This window comes from Furipterus horrens, unplaced genomic scaffold, assembly GCF_987537825.1.
Source record: "Furipterus horrens unplaced genomic scaffold, mFurHor1.1.pri manual_scaffold_2, whole genome shotgun sequence".
NCBI lineage: Eukaryota > Metazoa > Chordata > Mammalia > Chiroptera > Furipteridae > Furipterus > Furipterus horrens.
In genome coordinates this window covers 42,232,303-42,250,802 of record NW_028327172.1, presented here as the reverse complement: position 1 = coordinate 42,250,802, position 18,500 = coordinate 42,232,303, and the positions used below count along the sequence as shown (strand labels likewise).

At 43.3% G+C, this 18,500-nt stretch overlaps 1 protein-coding gene and 1 pseudogene across 1 annotated transcript; both read left to right on the top strand.

Moving 5' to 3' along the window:
- The first annotated feature begins 7,071 nt into the window (after positions 1-7,071).
- On the top strand, positions 7,072-8,003 carry OR52W1 (olfactory receptor family 52 subfamily W member 1; annotated as a pseudogene).
- A 4,904-nt stretch (positions 8,004-12,907) lies between these two features.
- Positions 12,908-18,263, top strand: CUNH11orf42 (chromosome unknown C11orf42 homolog). The gene is made up of 3 exons (XM_090267689.1): positions 12,908-12,979; positions 17,082-17,877; positions 18,133-18,263. Exons 1-3 carry the CDS (start codon positions 12,908-12,910, stop codon positions 18,261-18,263), a joined length of 999 nt encoding a protein of 332 aa, XP_090123815.1.
- The last annotated feature ends 237 nt before the right edge of the window (positions 18,264-18,500 follow it).

The window sequence follows — 18,500 nt, the reverse complement described above, 5'->3', positions numbered from 1 at the left end:
ATGAAAAGTATTAAAGATAAAAGTTTAAAAACACATATTTTGGAGAAGCCGACTTAATTTTTTAATGAAAATAAAACTTGTCACAATGCCATTAACATTTTACTTTAAGCACTATGTAACAGCAAGATTATCATGTTTGAATGTTAAAAAAAAAAAACATTCTTACATCATTGGAATTTATTGGTTTACACAGGAAAAAGTGGGGAAGATAAAACACTGTAAGTAATGGTTGTGACTTTTTTATTGGGATTATGGTGGTCCTATTTTCATTTTATTTAATTTTTCTATATTTCTAAGCATTCCCTTAAAAACTTAAAATATACATTTCTAAGATAATATAAAAAATTATTTAAATGTGTGATGTTTAATTTTATATATCAGTGTGACTGTGCTAAGGGATGCCCAGATAGCTGCTAAAAACATTATTTCTGGGTGCGTCTGTGAGAATATTTCCTAAAGGGGTTAAAATTTGAATCAGTAGACTGACTTAAAAAAGATTTCCCAGAACCGGTCACCGCGCCCGCCGCGTCACAGGACGCGGGCGGGGATTTAAAAACAGGCGGCAGACGTTTTGGCTAGGAGAACGCCACGCGGCTTTGAAAGGAAAGGGAGAACTCCGTGCGGCTTACAAGGGGGCTGGGAACTCGACGCGGTTCTGCATGAAGAGCTGGAGGGCACCACCACACAGGCAAAGCCTCCCTGGTCAGGATCGAACGAGTGGGAGCCGCCGGTAAAGCTGAACTACGCCTGGGAAGTAGGAAGACTGGATCCTCGACTTTCCTAAAACTAGCCTGGTTTGGTAGGGGGAGGCAGAGAACTATGTGTTTGCGGGTGTTTTAAAGAAAATCAGACCGAACGGCAGAAAACCGCCAATAACCTAAATCTATATAACTATTAAATAAACGATTCTTTTCTTTTCACTAAAAAAAAAAAAAAGATTTCCCTCAGCAATATACATAGGCCTCATCCAATCCAGTTAAAGGCATGAATAGAACAAAAAGGCAGAGGAAGGGCAAATTTACTCTCTTTCTGAGTTAAGACATCCATCTTCACCTACCTTCAGACATCAGCACTCTTAGTTCTCAGGCTTTCAGGCTTATGTCAGAACTTATGGCATCAACCCCTGGGTTCTCAGGCCTTTGGACTCAGACTGAATTACACCACTATCTTTCTTGGCTCTCCACAGATCATGGGACTTCTCTACCTCCGTAACCATGTGAGTCAATTTCTATAATAAATTTCATCATAATGGATGATAGAGATGATACATAGATAATAGATAATAGGTTAGATAGATGATAGATAGATATTTTCAATAAATAATGTTGGGAAAATGATATTTACATGGAAAAGAATAAATTTAGACCATTATCTTACATAATACACAAAATCAACTCAAACTAGATTAAAGATTTAAACATAAGACCTGAAAACACAAGGGAAAAGGTCTTGACATTGATCTTAGCAATAAATTTTTGGGTATGACATCAAAAGCACAGGTAACACATGCAAAAATTAACAAGTTGGATTATATCAAACTAAAAGACTTCTGCACAAAAAGGACAATCAACGTAATGAAAAGGTGAAAATATTTGCAAACCATGTATCTGACAAAGGGTTTATATAAAAATATATAAGGAACTCATACAACTCAATAACAATAAAAGAATCAACTTAATTGAAAATGACATGAATAGACATTTTTCCAGTGAAGACATACAAACAACTGACAGGTATTCGAAAAGATGTTCAACATCACTAACCATTAGAGAAGTGCAAATCAAAACCACAATGAGACATCACCCCATACCTGTTAAGATGGTTATTATTTTAAAAACAAAAGATAGCAAATGTTGGCAATTATGTGAAAAAAGGGAACACTGGTACACTGTTGGTAGGAATGTAAATTGGTACAGCCATTATGAAAACTTTATGGAAGTTCCCCATAAAGTTAAAATTAGAACTACCACATGATCTAGCAATCCCACTTCTGGATATTGATCCAGAGAAATTGAAATTAGTATCTCAAAGCGATATCTACATTCCCATATTTGTTATTCACAATACACAAGATGTGGAAACATTCTAAATGTTCATCAATAGATGAAAGGACAAAGAAAATGTGGTATATACATACAAGGGAATATTATTGAGCCTTACAAAGGAAGAAAATACTTCCATTTGCAACACGGATGGTTATTATGCTAAGTGAAATAAGCAAACACAGAAAGACAAGCACTGCATGATCTCACTTATATGTGGAATCTAAAATAATCAAATTCATCCCTGACTGGCGTGGCTCGTTGGTTGGGCTTTGTCGTGTAAAGCAAAAGGTCAGCAATTCAATTCCCAGTCAGGGCACATGCCTGGGTTGCAGACCAGTCCCCATTTGGAGCACATACAAGAGGCAACTGATCAATATTACTGTCTCACACCAATATTTCTCTCCCTTTCTTTCTCCCTCCCTTCCCCTCTTCTCTAAAAATAAGTAAATAAAATACTTTAAAAATAAATAACCAAACCCATAGTGGTTGCCAATGGCAGAGGGAGAGATGAATGGGGAGGAAACAGTCGAAGGACACAAAGTTTCAGTTATGCAAAATAAATAATTCTGGAGATCTGCTATTCAGTGTAGTGCCTATTGCTACTGTCTTGTATATTTAAAATTTGCTAAGAGTATCAATCTTCTGTTAAATGTTTTTATCCCTAAAAAACAATAATAACAATAATATTAATAATAAAGAGGATAAGAGGAATCTTGGGGAAGAGATTGATATGTTTATGACCTCAATCGTGGTGATGATTTCATGAGTATATACTTATACCCAAACTCATTGAGTTGTATACATTAAACACACTTTTTGTTGTGTCAGTCACACCTCAATAAAGTAGTAATAAAAATACAATATAATTTACAATAACATCCAAATAATGAAATACTTATATATACTTAAAACAGGCATATAATCTATATGCTGAATATTACAAATGCTAGTAAAAAAATCAAAGAAGACCTAAACAAATGGAGAGATGTACTGTGTTCATGGATTGAAAAACGAAACACATTAAAGATAACATTTCTCCCCAAATTGATCTATAAATTTAAAGTAATCCTATCAAAATCCCAACAAGAGTACGTATGGTCAAAGATGGAGTCAGTACAAAGAACTCACCTGGATGCAGAAGAGGAAAAGAGTAAGAGTAGACAACATTATAAAGAGTTCATAAAAACTAGATTTAACCTAATTCAGACCCCCACCAGAACCTGATTTCTACTAGGTCCCATTATAATAGAGAGGGAGAATAGTTTCTCTCCCAATTCTACTCCTCAGTGCCAGAACATCCACTATCCTAGTGATTATGGACTCCCAATGCCCCAGAGCACTAGGAACATTAAGGACATTCGGGGAAGCCTCAGATGGAGGGGAAGTGAAGCTAGAAGACCTAGACAGAAAGGAGCGGTGGGTTTCATGACTTCTTCCACATCTCCATAGGATAGTATCACCTGATCTTACCTTGGGATTATAGAGTTCATGTGCCCCTCCAGAAACTGAGGGTAGATGAAGCCTGGATTACTGGTGCTACTGGTCACAAGTGGGTCTCATACTGACCTGAGAACCGTGACCTGGCAATTGAGAGTTTACCTGAGGATGTTTCTAGAAGAGAATTCAGTGTCAGGTGGCACCACTAGGACCCAAGATTTGCTGATCTGTGATCTATTGTGTAAACGGATAATCTGCTCTTACATGTTGTTGTTCACTGGTCATTGTAAGCAGAAAACCATAGACCCACATGAACACAAGTTGGCATCTTGGAACCCTATTCTATGGCAGGTCTTGTTTGTAACTGCATTAGTCAAAGCAGTGAGAAAATCAAGGTCAGTTCCCAGACAGAGCCCTCTCCTATCCTATTTCCCATTCTAGTCCAGGAGCAACAGAGAGGTCCAGTGAGCCCTTCCTCCTTCTCGCACTCCACCTCCACTCCCCACAAAGGGATGGTACCCACCTCTGGGGAGCAGGCTCTGCATAAAGCCCCCAAAGGTCACAGGTGTATTGTCAGATAATCTCTTCTAATGGCCAATGTCACAGGGAAAGACAAGGTAACCCCCAATATGTGTTCAGAAACCTCCTATAACATTGGACTGGGGGCTGGGAGACCAACAGAAGAACTTCCTTAGAAACAAAGTCAATGATATCCCCCAGTACATCCTGAGTTATTAGAGTGGGAAACACAGAACACAACAGATTTGCAGGAACTTAATTCAGTTTTGTTGTGCTTCAACGTATCTGTGATTTATCTTATGGACAACCTTTGTACAAACAGTGCCCATACGTCAGCCAAAATCTTTTTAGTGTTCTCTTCAAGTCGTTTGAATGTATGGCATTTGAGGGCACTTTTTCACAAACCTCTCCTTCATGGCTCTCAACTTACTGCTCTCACCTCCCAGGAGTTCCTGTCCTCCTTCAATGGATGAGAGCTCACCATCTACTGACAAATAATTGCAACTCTTTCTAAATCTCCCCATTCAGCAATCCTAGAACCACCTGCCAATCTGTTTCCTGTACTCCTCCTAGAAAACTCATGTGCTAAATCTCCCTGGAGATGTTTGATGTAGTGGCTAGGTGCAGGGATATTAGAGCCAGGCTGAGCTATTTTCCTACCTGCTAATTACTTGCTGTGTGACCTTGAATGCATTACTTCATTTCTTTGTGCCTTAGTTCTTTGTGCAAAGATGGGGGAAATATTGTAACTACTGCAAATGTGTGTTGTGAGAATAGGAGTTGGAGCACTGCCTGCACATAGGACACTCCAGAGGACTGTAAGCATTATTGTCATTCAGAGGAAACTTCCCTAACTCCCCCAGGAAGGGGGAGAGGCTTTCTCGGCACTCCCACCATATCTGGTACTGGCCTGAGTTCTCTGACAACTGTGGTGATCACTGTGTCCTCTAGACTATGAACTCCTGGAGGGCAACAGGGTCTTGTTATTGCCATTGGATGCTCACAACATGGGACAGGGACAGGCACAAAAGAGATTCAATCAGTCCTGCCGTAAGACTGGTTTTGAAGTGCAGGTTTGTTCCAACCAATTGATGTATTAGAGAACTGAGCATAATGTAAACTTATTTGCTTATGTGTGCATCCATCTGTGAGAAACGAGGTGAACGTGGAAAACTGCACCCACCTGAACCTAACTGCATAGGAAAATGCAACAAGCACACATGCCCACGTGCATTCATCAACTGCCTCAGTTTACCACTTGTGTTATGAACCACACCCATCCACATCTGGTGTTACAGCATTCCACTTGTTTCAAATTAGTCTCTCTACCTCTTCACAGTAATTCACAAGCTACTTCCAACACTCACTTCCACAGGGAAAACTCCAGGTCTTTCTCAAGGTGAAGTGTCATATTTATTGGTACATTTATGTACCTTCTAATCAATTAACATGTGCTACCATTTTTATTAGGTTCCTATTTTTTGTAAATGTTGCTAACGTTTTTGAGTGCTATGTCCCTCCTCCTACTTTTCCTGTAAGCTGTTTTTATTGCATTGTCTTGCATAGTGTGGTGATCTTTAGAATATATTTTGTTATAGCAGAATCATACTCAGTAAACTTGTGGTTGATGGCAACTAATTCTTTCTCATCTCCATGGATACCTCAGGTGCCTGAAACTGTAGGAGATCCTGTCAGTCAGTAAACTCTGTTTGAGCCAGCCAGCACTTCTGTCCCATAATTAAAAACGATAAATATTTATTCATGGACAACTACATGCCAGGCATTGTTATGAGCAGTGGAGATACTGGGAATAATCAGAAGCACTGCCTCTAACTCTTTCAGTCTAGTGGGGAAAAGAAAGACAAGTAATTACAATAGAGGGGATGGTATTGTAGAATGAAGCATGGTTTTCTCTCCAGCAAAGACTGCCAAAGGAAGTGTTTTTCTCTTTCCCAGATCTTTCCACTCCCTTAAGTCAGTCTCTTTCTTTGTTGCTCCATCTCCTCCTCCTTACTCTACTTCCAGAGTTACCAAGCCTGTCAGCACTGAGCAAAGACAGTACAGGGAAGAGTTAATGTGGCACAGGTGGGAGTGGTAAGGGCCCTGAAGGAAACAGGTAGAACTGCCACATAAAGGGCCCTATAGGCAGGGTCAAGGCAAAGAGAAGCTGCCAACACACTGTGTTCAGGATCTTTCCCCAGTCAAGTCTTCTGCTAGTGTTTTCTTCCTCCATTTATTCATTAAACAGTTCTAACAAGCTTCTGCCATGGGCTAGATTCCGGGAGGAATCGATTCGACCCACCCTGCCTCCTCCTGCATCAGAGATGTTTCTTCCTCGTGTGGCTGCTGTTCTGGGTTGAGTGCCATTTCCTCCCTCTCTGCAACCACTCCCTCTGGCACACCAGGATGAGACTCTAGTGAAACTCCCTTCTGGATTGTAAAGGAAAAGAGAGAACTTCCTTTCCTGCTACCATCTCTCTCTTTCTACATTGCTTCCCAGGCCCTACTTCAACTCTCCGGCTGGCGACCAAGTTCACAATTTCAGCATCAAGTTAAAGAAGACATGAGCACCCAAAAAACCTACCTGTTTTCTCCTGTCACACCAGGCTTCCAGCTTCACTCCAGATTCCATCTACCTCCTCTTCCATTTCTCCCTTTCTTCTCTCCCCCTTTCTTCTTACAGGGTTAGTACCCAGAACGTTAAAGCTAAGCAACACTTAAGCCCCACCCCCACTGTAGAGAAGACGAAGCTGACGCCCAGTTTTGTCTAAGGATACACGGTCAGGGACAGAACCAGTCTGAGGCCTGATCCCCACCCAGCACTGGCTTTCTCCCCATCATGGGCTTTCAAGTGTAGAGGGTTCTCCCAGCCAGCTAGGGTTATGACCTTGATTATCCATTCAAGACCCCAACTAAAGACTATAATCATGTGTTCCTCCCAGCCCTGTACTACCCTTCATATGCTCTATGGATATGTCTGCACCACTGTGACATCCCAAAATCCCTCCCTTTGTCCTTCCTCTGTCAGGAGTCATGCACCCATGAGCCCTAAATATTTGAGTCCCCCAGGATGGCAGAAGCTCCACAGCCCAAGTCCACCTCCCCACGCCCAGTCTTCTTCCTACTGACTGGCATTCTAGGGCTCGGGGCTACCCAGGCCTGGCTGACGCTGGTCTTTGGACCCATGTTTCTGCTGTCCCTGTTGGGCAATGGAGCAATGCTGGCAGAGGTGCAGGTAGATTCCACACTGCACCAGCCCATGTTTCTACTCCTGGCTGCACTGGCAGCCATACCTGGGCTCAGCCACATCAATAGGCCCAGCATTGCTGGCTGTGCTGTGGCTTGGGCCCCACCCTGTGCCATATGCTGCCTGCCTGGTCCAGATGTTGTTTGTTCATGTGCTGACTGCCATGGACTCTGGTGTACTGCTGGCCATGGCCTGTGATCATGCTGTGGCAGTAGGGCGTCCACTGCACTATCTTATTCTGGCCACCAAAGCTCATGTGGGCTATGCAGCTCTGGCACTGGCACTGAAAAAGGTGGCTATTGTTGTGCCTTTCCCTCTGCTGGTGGTACAATTTGAACACTTCTGAGCCAAGACCATAGACCGTGCCTACTGTGCACACATGGTGGTGGTGGAGCCAGTGGTGGATAACACAAAGGCCAACAACTTACATGGGTTGGTGCTCTCACTGGCCATTTAGGGTGTTGATATTCTGGGCATCACTGGCTCTTATGGGCTCATTGCCCACACAGTGCTGCAGGTGCCTACCAAGGCACATGTAGTTCCCGCAACTGAGTCATCCTGGCTTTCTACATGCCTGGTCTTTTCTCCTACCTCATACATCACTTTGGTCGTCAAGTGTCCCAAAGCCCATGCACATCCTTCTCTCTAACATCTATTTGCTGCTGCTACCTGCCCTCAACCCTCTCATCTACGGGGCCCGCACCAAACTGATCAGGGACCGGCTCCTGGAAACTTTCACATTCAGAAAATTCTAGTTCTAATGGACAGTGAAAACTATGGAGCCAGGAGGTGGAGCTGGTGGGACAGAATCCGGAGACTAGAGGTATAGATTATGTCACGGGTCCCATTACCTGCATGACTGATCACTCAACAGATATTTGCTGTGAAGCCCCTACTGTGTGTACCACTAGAATATGTAGTTTGGCCTAGCCACATATCCTGCTTAGGGGGTAGCAGGAGGCAAGGGGTTATGTGTTGCCATGCAGGGAAAATAAGATAGGAATTATCATGGGATCAGAGTACACAATATTTAACTTAAAGAAAATCCCCCTCCATGCCTCTCCCCATCGTTTTAATCTAAGTCTGCCCATATTCCCACACAAAAGCTCCTCTACAGACCCTGAATCTAGGGCTCGGGGAAGAGAAACACTGCCTCTGAAGACTAGTACTTGTCTGCGATCACAGCCCTCTCTGTTCCTGGAGCCAGATTGTTTCAGCCAGTCCTTAGGAAAGGAGTCATACAGGCTTACTCCCCTACCCTCTGAGAATCTGGATAATGTGTCCTGGGGTCCCCATTTCACCAGAACACTGTTCTTTAAGACATTCCCAGTTCAGAGAATCCTCTTGGTCTCGTGCATAATCACTATCTCCCCTACCCCCACTCCACTACCAAAGTCTTACGAGTTAATGGCTAGAAGTTCTCTCCCTGTGCTGTACCTGCAGGGGTCAGGAGTCCAACTGAAATAAATTTTGATATCCCAGAAAATCACTGAAATCATGTCACCTGCTTGCCTGAGGTCCAGGGTCACTATGGTCTCTTACCAACCTGCCTTTTGTGGATCCTCAGCCAAAAATATAGAATTCCCAAATAAAATACTCATCAGCAGCCCTATTTGTCCTGGCCAACATAATCAGAAGTACACAATGTTGGTGCAATATGATGAAATAGGAGTATTTCACATGGCTTTGGCTGCCAACGAATAGATATTAACAGGAAGCGTCATGGCGTTGCCCAACAGGGGATTCACTTCCCACTCCACATTGGGAGGAAAATTGCACAAAAGATCTTTCACCCCCAGCATGGAGCCCAGAATGAGTATAATCTCAGACATAAGGCAGGGAGCCAGTTATGAGGTCACAGAAGGCAGCAGGCTGCACAAGCAGACCCAGGTGCTCAGGAAAACTATCATAACCACCAGCATGGGAGTTAGCCATGAAGACCTGCAGCCATGTGCAACCCCGACCACTGAGCAAACAGCTGTACCACATGCCATGGGATATACCACACAGGAGCTGCAGAGCTGAAAAAGCAGGTGAATGCCATCTACAGGGTCACATGGGGTTTCATCAGGTCCTCGCTTCAAGAATCTATGATTTTTCAGAGACACTGTCACACTGAAACCTCGTGGAGGAGGAAGAAATTATGCTTTTCCTCAACCCAAGTATAAGCTCAGTATTCTCATGAAGTTCTGAGAGTTAAAAAGTCCTCCAGACGATTTTTGTGAATAATTGTGACAGAATTCTAATCGTAATCAGTCACAGGTCTTTAAGATGTCCATATCCTTCTCTTAAGGGTTCCTCTTCAATAAATCTATCCTGATAAAATAATTAGAGATGTAAACAAAGATGTATGCAATAAGATATTTATTATAAAAAATATGACAGTCCTTTGTCACACATACACACACACAACACACCCCCGATTATTTTACCCTGCCCCCCACCGCCCAGTGCATGAAAAGGGAAATCATAGGCAGCCAATGTTCATAAGCAATGAATTCTGTCACCCTTCCAGCACAGAAAGCCTCTCTTCTAAGGCACTTTCACCCCCTGGTTGTGCATAGCTCCCCAAGGCAGCTAATTCCAAAGCTGTGTGTCACTCATGGTAAAAACTTTCTTCCTTATAACCCAAATACCCACCCCCTTGAACACTGGTAGTTTGTTTTGGATTGAGATTGTGTACCTACCACATGATGTGTCTAGATGGCTTTACCAGCACTCTCGTGTTCCTCACAACCACCTGAGAACAATTATGAGCCCATAACCCCTTATCTGCAATTCCAAAATTTAAAAACCTATGAAGAAACAAGTTTTTTCATAACTTTGGCCCAAAACTTCGCCTGAACTATTCACAATTGTATTTACCTTTATAATGTGACTATTCATATTTAGCTGCAGAAATACTGATGTGTTTGATTATAGGGCCCTGCCCTGAATCTCACTGGGGTACGTCTCTGTACCTCTGCATCTGTTTCCTCCCTGCACTGTCGGTCAGTTTTGCTCCATGTCTGTGTCTCTTACTTACATAAGGGCACTTAGTCCCTTTCTAAAACCTAAAAAATTCTGAATTACAAAACACATCTATCCCTAAAGTTCTCAAATAAGAGATCAGAAACGTATACAATTATCCGTGCAGCCTGAGAGAAGTGAAGAGGCATGTTAGGGTTCTTAAACACTCTAAAGTCTTTGCTATCCATACTTCTCTATCTTGTCCTCAAGGTTGCCTGCTGAGAACTTCATGTTCTCTGGATAATCAGTCCCTACCAGTTGGTTGCCTTCATGCTCTCCACTCTGGTCACCCCATATGCTATAAATGATGTGTCTTTTCCCCAAGGAAGCCCCCAGAACATGCCACCCTGGAGGAAAACCCCATAAGATCAATATGACACACAAAGCCCAGGCTTGGGGCTCATCAACTCCACCCAGAACTCTGCTGTCATCTGTTTTCCTTCAGCAACTTTCAGTCTCAGACTATGAGCCAAAAGGAAAGACAGACTTGTTTAATGTCAGGACTGGGCAATGTGGAATTTAGGGAGCCTAGAGAATCATGGTAATCAGGTAGCAAAAGACAAAGGTATGTACGGGCTTCTGGGTGCAGAGTTCATCAGTACTCAATTTCTCCTCAGCCTCCCCTATGAACAAAAATCTGAAAGAGATCCTCAACTGATTTCACCAACAGTCCATCATCCCTGCACCTACCTCGACCAGGCCCTTCCCCTTCTGGAACCTCGTCAACATATGGCTGTGCACCATTCTCTGCCTGATTATCAATAACTCTCATTGTCTCTGTACCTCTGCATCTCTGTCTCCTTCCACTGTCAGTTTTGCCCCATGTCTGTGTCTCTTGTCCTTGTGTATCTCGCTCCCTCTACCTCTGCCTACCTCATTCAGAATTCCTTTCTGCAGGGAACAGAGGTACTAACCATCCAATACCAGATGGCTTCTCCCTTGTCAACCATATTTAAAAATGTGCAAATGGGGTATTCAGAGGAAGATTTGGTTTCACTTGTCTCAACAGGAAACTTGAGGTTTCTGATTTGGTCTGTTGTAGCTCTTTTCTCATCCTGCCCATTTCCTCTTCACTCCACAACTTGGCATGCATGCACCCCTCCCATCACACATTCAGGCAAGCAGAAGGAACATGGTTTCTCCCTTCACCAAAAGGAACTACTTACTGCTTAATAGTGAAAGATGGAATCGGGTAGACTTGCACTAATTTATTTAACCACTTGGAGCCTGTTCATTCACTTGTAAAATGGGGAAATAATAGTACCTACTTCAAAAGGTTACTAAAAGGATTAACTAAGATAATGCACTTGAAATGTTTGGCACAGCCCCTAACACATAAGAGTGCAACATATATTTGATATTAATTCCTCGCCTGGAGCATAGGCGTATGTCCACTGTCATCCCTTTGCTCAGCTCCCTGGCAGCCACACCCTTAGCTCTGTCTAGGGAGACCCGCCCACTTACATCTCTTTTAGGAAACTTTTCTTGGCAACACTCTCTCCTACCAATGTAGGACCCTTTCCTGTGCCCCATACTGGGCCAGCTCAGTTAATGACCGACTTGTGGGATAGCTCCACATACTGAGTCAGGACAAGGGAGACCCCACACACGAGGCATCTTCCTGGGCACACGGGATATTCTGCAGGGGGACTCTATAGAGAACTCTTTGGATAGATAAGTCAGTGGAAGAGTAGCTACTAGAAAGTTTCTCTAAAGTGGTTCTTCTTGGGAAAAGCCACTCTTCTTTTCCAGCAAAAGAGCAGGTTGAGATCTCTAGACAAAGATACAAGGGGAAATCAAACATAGATTTGGACTGTAGTGGAAGAGTACCTACTAGGACAGGGAATGGAACACAAAGAATTCCCATAAATTTAAATGGGTAATTCTGGCTTCCCAAAAGTTCTCTCCAGTTACTAAGGCAACTGTACTCCAATTAGATTCTTATCCTCCACAATATCACTGTTCAGCATGGCACCCTCCTACACATCCACCTGGTTTTCACTGCAACTGTAAACGACTTGTTAATAATGGGCTTCAACCCAGGCTACACATTAAAATCACCTGAGGAGCTTTTAGAAATCCTGATGCCCGGGCACACCCCAGACCAATTGAATCAGAATTTCTGGGGCTAGGATCCAGGTATCAGTAATTTTTAAAGCTCTCAGGTCATTCCAAAGTATGTTCTCTACTTGATTCTCAATTTAAGTCCTGATCTATACTTCTCCCATGTGCTTCAAGACCCCAATGCAACCTCACAAATAAGTCATCTGCAGGTGACAAGACAGCATATTAAATTATTTCAAGGAGGCTGCTGAAGGAAGGAGAGAACTGATCCTGTTTCCTTAAAGAACTATACACACCCACACACAGACATATACACTGGCAGATGTACAAAGGCAATCTAACAGGTACCTGCATTCTCCTCCCCTAAAGCAGAGCAGACAGGTGACTCAAGAGAATGGACTCTGGCTGTGAGAACAGTGAGGTTAGGAAACTGACTGCCCTCTCCCCACCCAGGCCCCATCACCCAGCAGGATCTCTATGACCTCATGCTATAGTAGGTCAGAGCCTAAGGCCAGGACTCACCTCCCTGGGTGGCTTAGGGTTCCTGCAGCAGCCACTGCCTTGCCTAACCCCTCCATATCCCACCATGTTGGCTGGTACCCCCCACCTGTTAACACTGGATGAAGCCGATGCCACATGGACCCTCATCAAAGATAAAGTAGGTAAAGTAAGAGGGCTAAAGAGGAAGTAACAAAGTGTGGCCTGGATGGGTCTGAGTAGCTTATGAGTACAAAAGCCTGACAACAGTAATAACTAGCACAAACTGTCCAACTGAATCATAATTATGAAAGCAGCAAAAAAGGTTCCTTGAATAGCTATGAGAGCAGAGAGGAGAAGCACTAAGTCAGGAGCAGGACTTAGGAGGTCAGGAAGGCTTCCTGAAGAAAGTGACATTCTAATTGGGCAAGTAGGAGTTATTCACACGCCGAGGGAAGAGGAATACCTGGCACATACATAGTGCTTAATAAACACCTGAATGAGTTATGAACAGCGGGTAGGTGAGTGAACAATGTACTAATTAAAGGCAGAGCATATGCGAAGATAGAAAAGGAAAAAGGAAAAATGAGGATTTATGAACTGCAAATGGTCCACTAAAGGATTAGTGGTTAAAAATAAAGTCAAAGAGGTCATGAAAGGCCTTTTAAGCTTCCTAAAGAATTGAAATTTATCTTTGACCTCTTCATAGATATTCTGTCCACAGAATGAGAAATTTGGGTTTTCAGTCAAATACATAGATTTCAAGGAGCAGGCAGATCTCAACTGTGTCTAAGTTGAAAGTTGCCAAAAAATTCCACCAAATCTAGACCACAAATTCTGAGATGAGAATTTAGCTATCAGGTTCCGTGATCTGAAGGAGAGTGAATTCAAAGCACCTGTAGAAGGCCGAGGACCACGTTTATAACAACCATACTCAAAGAAGCCTTAAGGGCACATGCTCTCATTCAAAATGGACTAGCTGCTACTCACCACAAAGGTCAGCTTCCCAGGGAAGCAGAAACATGAGAGCCAACGTCCTCCCAAGTATTAAGAGTAAAAAGTTAGTCTTGAACTAGATCAATCAAAATTAGGGTGAAAGTAAATGGAATCTTTCACTATTAGAAAGCTATACCATCTCTGAGTATCAGAAAAATTTCCAATCCTACTTAAATAGAAAACCATCAGGAAAGTCAGGGTAGAGACATGGAGGATAAAATCCCTTGCAGTGGGACAAATTCTAGGAGTAGGGTTTCCTCTCTCCAGGACTGCTAAGTTCATTGGGCACTTTGTAGAACATCTGGCTAAACAGAATGTGCCTTAAGAGCTAACCATTCAGCCAAGGTACATCCAGGAAGATAACCATCCACCATCACTCTCCTGCGCTGCCCCTGGGAGAGCTAAATTTGCAAGCTTCTAAGTTCCACAGAACTTCCACCTAGAAGTAAAACTGCAGTGGGAACAGGTAGTAATCCCAAATGGTGATTCTACCAAGAACACAGTCACCCTAGAACAGAATTAAGCACCTTATTATTCCTATTTGAGGATAACCACTTTGGCCCTCAGGGGTAAGAAAAAGGACCTAATAAACCTCCATGGCAAATTCATGTCTATATTCTGAGAGTCTCCAGCTAATTCAGGGACTCACCTTTTAGCAGAAACCTGGACCATAACAGCCAGGTATTTAACCCTTTGAGTGCCAATGTCGCTGAGTGACGCTGACAAGTTTTCCCAAAAGTGCCAGCTTCGCTCCCAGCAACTCTTTTTTCGATGGCTATAAATGTAAGTAACAATGGAATAATTCATATTTTATGTTTTGTTCTCTTTTTTTGTACCTCAGGTTATATATTGATATAACTTTTTCTCATGTTGATCCAAATTTCGAATTTTTATGCTTGTTCAAATACTGACATGTTGTTATAATTTTTACATACAGTTTAAACGGTCCTTTTAATTTCATCTATCTTTGCAATAATCATCAAAACTCTATGCAGTGTGCATAAGGAAGCTTTTGATAATGGACATTTTCATTGCTTCACAGTACAGCATTAGCATTTTGTTTACAAACTTTTTCACTGTTGATATCTATTGATACATGTCTCCAGTGTGAATGCCATTTGTGTTCATTTTTTTGTATGTTATGAAGTTTTTATTTTCAAAACTTCATGAATATTTGGCATACTTCTTATTATCTATGTTGCTGTTTTCAAATTATAATCATAGGTTTTATATTATGCCATATATTATACGTCAAAAGCCATACTGAAGGAAAGAATTTATTTTTTCTAAAATAATTATAATAATTTTAATGCAATAAATTTTTTGCTAAATTGCGTCAAAGAACACTGCTTACAAAAGAAGAGTGTATTTACTATATGTTGTGAAATTTTCAGCAAATTATTATGAATAATGTTTTATAGACATTTTTCATAAACTCTGCATTTCTCGTCAAAATAGCCTGGCATTTCTCACACAAATTTTAGCAATTACCCATGGCACTCAAAGGGCTAAATGTCACACCCTATCAGAGGAACTCTTCTGGAGAAACTCTAGGGTGTTTCTTAAGTTAGGCTTGGTAACTACTCTTTCACTCTCGTGGGGCAGAGCATTCTATACAGAAATACCAACCCACCAGTGTTTGCTCTCACCACTGAAAACCTAACTGGCATTTCTCAGAGCCTTGTTTTTCTGCCTGATATCTCTACCCAAAAAGTAAGTGTTCCATGACTCAGTGTGAAAGGAGAAGAAATGTTGGGTAATTCTTCCATGTAGAATTTCCACGAAGAAAGAGCACCAGTTATTTCCTTAGCTAGGTGACAAAAGACAGCAGTCCTCAAGCTATAGTCTTCAAACTGCCTCAGCTTGTTAAACGTAGACACAAGTTAGCTGCCCGCCTCTTACACTAGGGGGCAGCACTGCCAAAGTAACTATGTAGCAAAAAGCCAGTCAGCCTTAAGAGACCATTGGTGAATTCGACAGGAAGGACAGCCAAATAATGCCATCAGTAGGGGCACAGATGTGGATTTGGGGGGCTAGGGGAGAGTAGAACACACAGCATTTAAAGAATAAGGTCTAACATGAAAGACACCCGAAGAAGGAATTTTGTATGCTCCCTAGCAGAACTTGGAGCCAGAAGTCTCTGCCAACAATATCCTGGTTATCATACCTAACTACAATTACTAGAGAGGATCTTACAGGGTTTCCCAATTGGTCATGAAGTTGAACTTCCCAGAACTGAGTTACCAAACCCAAAAAGGACAAAACCAAGATGAACTGGAATCCCTAAACGCACACTGGAACTAGCATTACAAAGACGAGGCTTCAAATACCTGAAAGAACTACCCCCTGCAGCTAGAGCAGAAGGTGTACATTAAGGGATGGTAGACAGTGTAAGAATGGATCTTCCAAAACAATTTTTGTATACGCATTCTTGGTTAATGACATCACCCATCTATCCAATCACCTAAGAATAATCTTTGAGTTTTCCTTTTCCCACACTCCTTAAGAGACCAATTTCTAATTCTAAAACCTAAATATCTTCCCCCATTATTTTAGTTGAGGGGCTCACCATGTCTTTCCTGGAATATTACAACACTCTTAACTGATTTCTCTCTCTTATTTTATGCCATCCTATTCAAAATTAGCTTTTTAAAATGCCTATCTGATCCTGCCCCTAACCAGAGCCCTTCAAGTGGCTTCCCTTGTCCTCACAAAAAAAATTCCCATCACTTAGCATACACACAGGCCTTTCATAATCAAGTCCCTGTGTGCTTGTCCCTCCTCACACCTTACATTTACACAATATAAAATTACGTGTTCCTGAATGTGCCCATCTGAGTTCGTAAGCTCTGGGTTTTTTCATGGACTGTTCCCTTTTCCTGGATTGACCATTCTCCTACTTGGCTCAAGTATTAGCACATAGAAACCTTCTTTGGTCCCCTTCTGTCAAAGACAAAAGCTGTTAAATCACTTCAATCTACTCCACATCTTGCTCTTTTTACTTAGCTGACTACTGTTGACATTTCTGTCTCCTTTATTAGACTGAACTATATTAGAACAAGGACAAAGCTTCATTCTTTTTATGCATTCCCTGTATCTAGCAGAGTTTGGCACATAAACATGCAACGTTTTGCTACAGGATAGAACTGTGAAGCAGGCAGGAAGTATGATAGTCTAAGCACATTGTAGAGATGTAATTAAATAGTAACAGTGGAAGAGTCAATCTAGAAGAGGATACCAGGTTAACTCCCAACCCTAATCCAGGCCCATAAACTGGTCACCTGCAGGTTATCCAAGAGCGCTTTGGGCCCAATGTAGTGGCAGTACCTTTCCTGTCGGATGCAGCCTGTTATGATCTATTGGGTGTGCTAGTGAAGCAGTCCCGCCCAGGCCACACCCTCCTGGCTTTGACGAGTCGACAGGGCCGGCGTGCACTGCAACCAGTGGGACCACTACCAAACCTCCTGGAACAGGCAGGGTCTGAGTGTGCCTTTGCCCACTGCACTCGGGAATACTCACCAAACAGTGGAGCAGAGTTAGCCTATGAAGAAATGCGACTCCTAAATGGGCAGCCCTGCCAGATCCACCTACATATGGGTGGCCTACGAAAGAAGGTAGCCTTCATGTTGCTGCCACCAGGGCAGGTGAGTCTACAGAAGACTCTTCCTTGGCTCCGAAGCACCCACAGCATCTATGTCATCTACCAGGTCTTCTCCTGTTCCTGGATGCAGCTGGCGCTATGGCCTATAGGCCATGAGCCCCAGATGCTCCGGTCACAACGATCACTGCCTATTGCCTTCTCGTGCCTCAAGTTTTCACTGCAGCCCAAGGGAGTGCTGGGACCACAAAAAACCCTGGCCAAAGACCCACTGCTCCGTGGGACCAACTGGGTCAGACCCAACTTCAACATCATGCCATCCCTGGTGCCATCAGTCCCTGACAATATCTCCGAAGCTGCTGATGTGTCCCCACCTGTCCAAGTCCCATCTACACCACCTCCTCAGGAAGGGCCAGAGGGCAGACTCACCAGAGTCTCCTACAAGGGCCGAAACCCATTCCGAAGGGGGCCCCAGATGCTGTCAGGTACTACTGGGGAAAATGAAGATGAAAGGGATGGGAGAAGGTGCTGGGAGAGGCCATGGGGAGTATAGCCTAGGAATGTGTGGGACACCAATACCCCTGGTGAGGCAGATGGAGTGAGGGAGCCAGGGGACAGTTGAGATGGGAGCATGGTCTTCGTGTGGGGGTGGGCACAGCACAGAGAACCAGAGGGAGGGAACCAGGGAGGCAAAAATACCAGGGCATGAGTCAAGCTGTGACTACCCTCAACCCTGGCAGAAAACTGGCTCTTCAGCCCCCGCAGCCCCCCACCAGGAGCCCAGGGTGGGGGCCCTGGGGATCCCGACCGGCACTCCATGTCCCTGCCCCTGCTGCAGGGTCTGTCCTCAGAGTTCAACAGCGACGACTGAAGCTGCAGCAAGAGATGCAGGGGGCAATGCCCCCGAGATCTGGCATAGGGATACTGGTCCCCAATAAACATCAGCTGCTGCTCCCCAAAACCATCCTGGACCTCTGCTTCTTCTTCCTTCTGGGGCTTACACAAGGGTGAGAGTCCCTACTTTTCCCCCAGGCTTCATGTCCCCTCACCCTCTAAGGGAGTAAGGAATATCTTGAAACCTTGGCATCAATGTTCTCACCAGAAAGAA